We start from the raw sequence: 9,633 nt of genomic DNA on the forward strand, positions 1-9,633 counted from the left end.
TGAGATATGAAATCTGTTTCATCAATGTGGTTGATCTTTTAATTGAAATTTTAACAATAGCATTTAAGAAGTTTATGCAAAAAGCAATTATGGGGTGAGATTAATATGATGTTTGAGATTTAAAAAGATTAATAGAATATTTAGTACAAATTTAGTGATGTTAGATGTAGAAGTCTTATTCATGTTATTCAATCTTCAATCTTCACCCCTCTCTCTCTCTCACACACACACACACACACATGTTATTCTACTTATATTTACCTATGTTGTTAGATACTATATTTCCATGATTCTTCATAGAATATTCATTTTCATGACTCTACAATATAGGTATTCTCCTTATTCATACCTACATTATCGTTGAACAGAACACTGGATCAACCATACTCACCTCTCCACAATCTAAACATGGAATAACTGTAAGTGCATCTCCACCCTATCAACAAAGAAGAATAGCCAATCTTCATTCAAATCTTCAACCACACATTCAAATCTTCATGGGTAAGTATTACCAACTTCACACTCCACACATTTCAAGGTATTTAATTGAAATTAACGTGAAAGAATGAAGAAACAAATATTTCTTTCTTTACAAAGTAACTTAAATTACTCTTTTACTATGAAAAATGCAACCATAAAATCATATAAAATCATGTTATCTAATACTCAAAAGGAATACAAATTAACAATTGTACAATTATTGATTATAGGTAACTCAAATATAGTTAGTCATTGAGCTCGTTCCCTACAACATAAAATCAATGTTCTTATTTTGTGTTTCTTTTCATTGCTTTGTAATTACTAACATTGCACTATTAAGTACTCTCCTGCAACAACAATGCAATTTTACTATTCCTTTATTGCAATGGTACTTCAAAATTTACATTTTATTTTGTTCTTATTTCTCAATGCATGCTACATCTTTTTCAAATTCTCAAATTTAAAATCAACCATAACTTGCAAATTTCTACGTAATTCAAAATCTAAATCTGCTTATCATCATTTCAAATTAACCAATTTCAATATCATCGCTATCGGCTTCTCGTTGAACGTACTAAAACATGCAACTGCTAGTTAAATTAATTATAAAATCATTAAAAGTGTGAATCCCATCGGCTGGGTCCAGTACAATAATATCACTAAACTTATTTAAGATAGACATTAACTATAATTATAATTATAATTTATAACAAGAATATAAAAATAAAAATCAATAGTAGTTTGAAGTGAGGTGCTAAAAAATATTTTGAAAAGCTTTATAAAGAAAGAATTAAAGCAAAATGAAATGAATGAACGAATGCATTTTAATGAGGTGGAGGAGACCAGAGCAGTTCAAGGGACAACCAACAACCGCACAAGAGAGGAGAGTAGTTTAAGGGATAGAAGAACAACCGCACGAGAAAGAAAGCTGGATTGAATTTACAAAAGCACAATAAAAACGGGCAACTTCTATCCCAGCACACAAATGTAATGAATTGCAGTGATATGACGAATGCTGGATGGACATTGATGTTTCCATTAAAAATGTTTATAATAGACAATTCTATCGAATTTTCAGGTCTTCTACATAGTTTTCCACCTGTAATTAATACATTAGCCAGCTTTTTACCAATTAGTTTGTTAGCATTTGCAACGGTTTACGATCGATCCTCTAGGGCCACGTATTCGGCGTTTTTACAGAGATTTTCAACCCTACACAATAGAATTCAGCTAATCTTTAGCCAATTCTTTTGGTCTTATCTCTATAGTTTGGGGCTATTTAACCCTTCTCTTCATTCCAAGAAGTCCGTAGGTTTGAACAATGGAAGTTGATGTAGAGTTGGCTCTGATTAATTAAGTACATCACCTTCCATCTGTAACAGAGCATTTAAGACGGACAGAGAAAGCAAAAGTTTTTGCTTAAGCAGAAAATATGGATCGCAGTGCAGAAAAAGATGGTGTACTGGACACAATAATGGTACAAGAGGATGTTCTGGAATGTTCAAATAGTCATATGCGCACAGCAGGGTCTGATATCAATTCAATTTCAGATGCGTACTTGGTTCAACCCACTAAGGCAAAGGTAAGCATCTGATGCAAACTTTATGTACTTTTAAAAAGTTTCCTGTGCGTACTGATAGATAGTGTTGATACTTTGCTAACCATAGCAGCAATTCTGTTAGGCGGTGGTTTAATAGAATCTGGCTTCTAAAGTATTTGACGATAGATAACTATAATAGAGATTTCAGGTTTAACAATTTCAACAATTTCAACAAAAATATAGCATTCAAGCTTTATGTTCTGACATGCAACTTAATGTAACTCACACCCAACAATGTAAAAGCAACATGCAATAATAGGCAGTGACATCCAATACCAAAAGTTCAAACAAAATCACTGGATCTTATGGGCCACTCTTAAATTTCTTAGAAGAAATTAAGTCAGTTTTGACTATTTAACACTTTTAACATAAGAATCAATGCTTCTCACAAATAGAACTCAAGCCCCCTCCATCAGACCCTGCCTTAGATACCCTTTTTCCCCTTTTGCCTTTTCACTGTTTTAAAGTTGATGACGCTTTGATTCTGAGTACTATTGGAGTTTTTCAGTACTATCGTCAAAAGTTTTGACATCAAACTCCTACAGTATCAGTCATAAACTCTGCCTACATTTCATATTTTTTCTCATAATGGTGGTTGTATGTCCAGACATTAAATTTTTTACAGGTCTCATTGTTACACAATTAATAATGATGCTGAACTGTCAATTATTTTGATTATAAAGATATTTTCCTTCGTATTGATGGAGAATGTTTACAGATATTTGGGAAATATGGAACAGTATTGCTCGCTTATCAGACCCTTGGAGTTGTGTATGGAGACCTTGGGACTTCCCCACTTTATACGTTCTCTTCTATTGTAATTGAAAATCCTGGGGAGAAAGATTTATTGGGAATCCTCAGCATGATATTCTGGACATTAACAATGATTGGCCTTATTAAGTACGTCTTTATTGTCATTAGGGCAGATGACCACGGAGAAGGTATGGAATATTAATGTTTCTCACAAACTTCAAAACAAAAGAGTTATTCTTTATATGATATATACATTTAGGGTTCATATATAATTTTGTTTGAAAGAGTGAGTCATTCAAGTACCTACTTTCTGTTTCAGGAGGCACATTTGCACTGTATTCATTGTTATGCCGATATGTTAATATTGGCCAAAAAACTGGCGGCCAATTCAAGCGCCTTGAATCAGATTCCAAATTGAGATATTTTAGTGAAAATCAGGGGAAGAACTCAAACTCCAAGACAAAGCAATTGCTTGAGAATAGTGCAGTAATTCAGAGGGTTCTTCTTACATTTGTCATGATAGGCACCTGTATGGTACTTGGAGATGGAGCATTGACTCCTGCAATATCAGGTCCGTGATCCATATAAATTACCTTTGGAAGAAGATTTTTCCAGAAATTTTTTTCTTCAATTATTGCATCCAATTGACTGTTCAAAATTTTCCCACCCCACTTTGTGAACTTCTTAAATTTATATATCTTTCACCGTGCAGTTTTGTCAGCTGTGCAAGGAATTCAGTCAAAGGGCGGCAATCTAAGCCAGAGTATGATTCATATCGATTGCTCTAGATCCAATGCTATAGATTGGTTGGGATGAGTATGATGTTATAGTATTAAATGTTTTTGGACGCTTAACACTTAGCTCTCAATGTCCTGTTTGCAGTAAGTTGAAATTGAAATGAATGCAGAAGTCCAAGATACCCTGTAGGTAAATAATTAAACGTTTAGAATTGAAATAAATCTTGAAATCTTCCTTGAATATTTAAAGGCTCCTGAGAAAACGTGTCTCGATAGCTTGGACAAATAACTGGGTAATTAGTTGATAGGCTTGAATATACAAATTTACTGGAGTCTCAGTTCAAGATTCTCTCATAACAACAATTTTACTCAGATTAGTTGAGTATTGATATGGGCATTCCAATTTTTCATTTTTTTCTCATTTCTGTTTGTTAGAAGAATTTTTATTGTTCTATCAGTTATATCTTAGTTCTCTATCAGTTATAAGAGCTTTATTTCAATCGCTTGTACATTTCTTGAAGTTAGATGTGTACAAGTTTATTGACATGCACATAGAGAAACTAATTAAGGGATAGGTAATAATAAATAGGCTTTAGTCCTTAGACCACACATGTGTCTTGTAGAAGCAATTCTTGTGTACAGGTCTTAGTATGTTTTGGCCAATGACAGCAATCATATCGTGTTTGTACATTTCCTAGTCAAAAAATGGTATCATACCTCCATAGGAAAGTCTAGCTTATGTTCAAAATATTAACTGGAACTTATTGGTTTTCTCTGCTGATTCTATTTTCTTTCCGTTTTGATAACAGATGAATATGTGTTTTGTGATTTGATTTTCTTGAATAGAGTACAATACTTTTCTCTTTAAATATTTAACATTTCAGATGGTAGTTTCCATTGTAGCTTGAACGTTCAGAAGATGTCAAAATTCGTATTTATACTGCTAAGTTTTCTCCCTTGGAGCATTTCTAACAAGATATGGTTGGGCTCGGACCCATAAACACATAAATCATTATCTCTCAGATTGTAGCATTTACTAAAGATTTTATTGTTCAAATATTTTAGTAGTGTCCAATGCAGGTGTCAATCATAGCAGTTTTTTAATATCATTGATTGACATTTGAAGCCAATGCCCATAATTAGTCTATCCTAAGATTCCACTAAAAGAGAGCCTAACTGTATAATGTTAAGATAAATTCAAGTTTTACCTATAATTTTCTATAGGTGTACAGCTTGAATATCTTTTGTGAACGAGTGCTAGTTTAGGTGATGTTCAATGGGTAAAGTATAGAAACTTTCTGGCAGGTCATTTAACTCAATACTATTATGATTTAAGTACGAAAGGTTTTCCCCTCTTTTGTATATAGGAAATTTTAGATAATGAAATGAAGGGTTTCTAAACAAATTATCTGCTCCATTCTATTCTTTCAGAAGAATGCTTAACCACAAGTTTCCCCTCAACTTCATAGCAACAAATATAGAGTTGAAACACGGGGTGCTAAAAATTTTAAACTGAAAATTAAGTGAGAAATCTTCAAACTTTAGCTTGATTATATGCTATCTATCTTTGCATTTGACTTCCTGAAACATTTTTTTAACAGGGCCGCCAATATTTTCAGTGAGCAAGCTCAGCAACCTGTCTAATTGAGGATTATATTACACTTTTGAGTCAATGGTTTATTTTAAAGGAATCAAATTTATTTAATGGCATTTACCAAATTATCTCTTTAATCTTTAATTATTATCTTCACGTTTCAAGTGCTAGGGTATCTGAGTTTACCTCGAATTGATAAATTAAAACCGACATTTGTAACATGAGCATTTCTTGCTTTAATACTTAATATTGGCTAAGTTGCCTCAGAGTTTCTCTACATCTACCTTCAATGTATAAGGTCTTGGCCCCTTCGGCATCTCTGGCTTTTCAATTCCTCATTTAATATAAGTTGTATTACTTTTTCATATGCAGATGCTGTTGTCGGAATATCAGTTGCAATTCTGCTGCTACTATTCCTTGTTCAAAGATTTGGTACCGGTAAAGTGAGTTTTATGTTTTCACCTGTAATGATTCTCTGGTTTGTGACTAATGCTCTCATTGGGATATACAATATTATCAAGCATTATCCAGCAGCGTTCAAGGGACTCAATCCTTATTACATTGTATATTTTTTCCAAAAACAACAAGAAGGTGGTTGGGTGCTCCTTGGAGCTGTTGTCTTGTGTATAACAGGTTTGTACTCATTTATGCTTATATAATTTTAAATTGCTTTTACACTTTTCCTCCATTAGTAAAAAGAGAGATACATATGAACCAAATGTCTACTTAAAAGCAAGGATTTGAGAAGAGCCACTCAAAATTTGTCTTTTGTATCTTATACAAATCAGGTGCTGAGGCGATGTTTGCTGATTTGGGCCACTTCAATAAGAGATCCATTCAGGTTTTCCTCCGACTTGAAGAGAAATAACTAGTATAATTATTCATAATTTGCCCTGACTGATTTACATTGTACTCTTAATGAAAATATGTGGTTGTGAATTGTAGATTGCTTTCACTGCTTTGGTATACCCTGCTCTGATTATTACTTACACCGGACAAGCAGCTTACTTGATCAAGAATCCCGGAGACATGAAAAATGCATTTTACGCTGCAATCCCAAATGCAGTATACTGGCCCATGTTTGTTATTGCAACATTATCGGCCATTGTTGCTAGCCAAGCATTGATCTCAGCAAGTTTCTCAATCATAAAACAATCTATGGCTCTTGGCTGTTTCCCTCGGGTGAAGATGGTGCATACATCAAAGAAGAATGAGGGCCGAATTTACTCTCCAGAAGTTAACTATGTCCTCATGGTTATTTGTCTTGCTATTGTGGTCGGATTCAAGGGTGGTCCAGAAATCGGAAATGCCTATGGTATAAATTATTTCTCAGATCCTGTTTTTTTACAAAGACCTCAGAATTTACTTTTGGAATTGTCAAGTAAAGAAATAAAATGTCCCTTCTGAATACTAGGTTCCCAACCCTTGCATCATTTTAACAACATTGAATGTAGTAGTTTCAGCTTTACATCTTTTCCAGTACCTGATATTGAACTTACCCACCTTGATTTGGGGTGCAGGAGTTGCTGTCATTGGAGTTATGTTCATTACAACATGTCTTGTGAGCTTGGTGATGCTAGTAATTTGGAACTTGCATTTTGTATATATTTTGCCATTCTTTATTGTATTTGGTTTCATAGAGGGAGTCTATCTATCGGCAGTGCTCAACAAGGTGCCACAGGGAGGTTGGGTGCCATTTGCAATCTCAGGCGTTCTTCTGGTTATAATGTACACTTGGAATTATGGAAGGCAGATAAAGCATGAGCGTACAATAGAGAGAAAATTAAGTACAGGGGATCTTCATGCTCTTGTAACCAATGTAAGATCGCGTACTCCAGGAGTGTGTTTCTTGTGCAGTGACCTAATTTATGGATTGCCACCGATTCTGAGGCATTACATAAAGAATGTGGGTTCTCTTCATGAGATTATGATTATCTTGACTATAAGAATTGTTCCAGTAACAACAGTATTGCTAGGGGAGAGGTTTCTTGTGGGCAAACTTGGGCCTAAGGGTGTTTATAGATGCCTAGCACAGTATGGTTACAATGATGTGGCTCCAACTGTGGAAGGGGAGGATTTTGTAACCCAAGTAATCCAAAGCATAAAAGATCATATCATAAATGAAGGGCATAAGGATGTTACAAATGATCATCTCGCAAATCCAATAGAAACAGGTAATTTATCTGTTGCTGAGTATGAGGAGCTGCAGCAGCTTGATTTGGCAAACAATGTAGAGGCTGTATATGTCTTGGGAAAGACCATACTGAGAACTGCTAAAACGAGGGGATTTTTTTCAGGAATAGTTATTGATGTATATCGTTTTCTTCATAACAATTGTCGATCTACCATTTCTACCTTGAAAGTACCGCCAGATCAGCTACTTCAAGTTGGAATGGTATATGAAATCTAGAGTTTAGTGCAGAACATTACAGTAAAATAAATGGTCCAGAGATCGATAAGGGAGATATTTCAAACTGCTTCTTTGGGTCTTCAGCTAATTGTTTTCTATTAATAAAGTTGACATCTTAGGTATCTTATTTTTGTATCACATCAAAGATTAGTATGTTGAGTTTTATTGTAAATTTGTTTCTACTTCGCACTTATTGTATATTGATCCTCTCAATATGAAAGGCAGAGAAATGAGCATAGTTGTTTTCCATGAAGCCAATAAACGAGGTGATATCCAGATCAAGCTATTTTGCACAAAATAGCTTCAAAGCTTCAACAACTTTCTTCTTTTTAGTCATTGTCTCAGCATAAAAATCCCAGCGATTAACCTTTTATTGTTCTTTTCTATTTTCATGTTGATATGCCCACGACAACCACATGTTTTTCCCTTTAAGTAATGCCTCTGGCTTTCTTGAATCTCGGTAAACAAATCCAAAGGCCTCAATAACTGTCTTGTCTAGTATAACCCCATTATGGTAGCGGGCACTGGCTATTTGACCGAATATTTGAACAAAATTTGCACCAGTTAGCCAGTGCCATGCATGCCCATCCCCATGCCTCTACCATCAGCTCAGAGGTCCAACTGTTCAGCACTGAAGTGGCTGTCGTCAAGTGCAGAGACAGAAAAATAAAATATTAATTGTAGTATTCTCACGTAAAATAATTTGACTGAAAGATTAAAATATAGCAATAAATTCAAAGATTATCTTAGAAGAAGTTAATTTGTTTTTTTCCCATTTTCTTTTATTCATTTTAGGGTTTAGTTAGCTGCATAGCCTCCAATGAAATGTAAAAAAATATTTTAATTAATTTTATAATAAAAATTTAAAAATATTATTGTTTATATTAATAATCTATTTTAAATTAACTTGAATAGTTATTGTTTTTAATAATTATTTTTAGTGTAAACATTATTTAAATAATAACGATCTATAGCTAATTTTAGTTTTAAAAATATCATTTCATGCTAAAAATTATAGTGTGAAATAGTTTATTAAGTATATTTTTCGGTTTTCTTGTGTACGACTCTCTGTCTGAGCTTTCCCTCTGTTGTCTCCACTTGTCACACCGCATTTATTGCGGAAGCTTTTAGGCTAGGTTATAATGGCCTTGGCCAGCAGTGAACCAGTTGTTTCTAGTGTTCACGTTGTTGCTTTGGATTGCCATGGCGCCTTTACAGAACAAACGACCTTGCAAGCTCGTCCCGAAGGTTTTTCACGAGGTAATCCTAATATTATCCTTCTTTTACAAGAATTTGATGTTGCATGTGATTGGTTAGAACAACATACCCTAATTGGGTATTTTGTGGGTAGGACTCCTCCTGAAGCTATGCTCTGTGAATGGGTTAACAAGAGTTGGATTCCTCATGGAGTCCGCCTTGATGCTGTGCAAAACCTTACCAAAGGTTTTTTTTTATTTCACTTCGCTAACCCATTGCAAGTAGACGCAGTCTTTAACAATGGCCCTTGGTCTGTGCGTTCGTCTTTGCTTGTTTCTCAAAAATGATCGCGAGACTTCTTAGTCTTTGATGAGAAAAAGCTTAGGGTTCCTATGTAGGTCGAGTTCCTAGGTTTATCCTTTCCATGTTGGCCTTTCATTGAGTCCATTTCCAAAACCCTTGGCAAAGTTGTCACAAATAAACTTGAGAAATTTTTTAATGCTTGCCCACAGAGACGCGTTTGCATCGAGGTTGATCTTTCCAAGGATCTCAAGGATTCTGTGGAAATCTAGATTGGGGCTCAAACCTTCTCTCAGAAGGTGCTCTATTTGAACCTCCCCAACACCTATTATAGGTGTCAATCCACAGACCACAAGATCAAGGATTTCCCTTTGGCTACGCCTAGGGTTAAGCCCATGCCTAAAGAAGCTCTTGCCAAGCCAACCGAAGGGAAAAAAGAAGAATGGGTTCCTATGGGGCACAAGGGCAAGGCTACCTTGAATTCCTTGGCCCCTAAATAGTCCTATGCAGTGGTCATCGTGGTTCCTCCTATCGCAACAGGAGCGCCAACCCCAACCAGTGT

At 34.9% G+C, this 9,633-nt stretch overlaps 1 protein-coding gene across 1 annotated transcript; it reads left to right on the top strand.

Annotated features, from left to right (window-relative positions):
• The first annotated feature begins 1,723 nt into the window (after nt 1-1,723).
• On the top strand, nt 1,724-7,767 carry LOC149563925 (potassium transporter 26-like). The gene is made up of 8 exons (XM_089824090.1): nt 1,724-2,062; nt 2,799-3,021; nt 3,153-3,404; nt 3,546-3,596; nt 5,537-5,797; nt 5,953-6,005; nt 6,110-6,479; nt 6,685-7,767. The coding sequence occupies exons 1-8, from the start codon at nt 1,913-1,915 to the stop codon at nt 7,572-7,574; spliced, it is 2,250 nt and encodes a 749-aa protein (XP_089680216.1). The 5' UTR covers nt 1,724-1,912; the 3' UTR covers nt 7,575-7,767.
• The last annotated feature ends 1,866 nt before the right edge of the window (nt 7,768-9,633 follow it).

This window comes from Cupressus sempervirens, chromosome 4 (genome assembly GCF_028749045.1).
Source record: "Cupressus sempervirens isolate cs-2001-9-10 chromosome 4, ASM2874904v1, whole genome shotgun sequence".
Classification (NCBI taxonomy): Eukaryota; Viridiplantae; Streptophyta; class Pinopsida; order Cupressales; family Cupressaceae; genus Cupressus; species Cupressus sempervirens.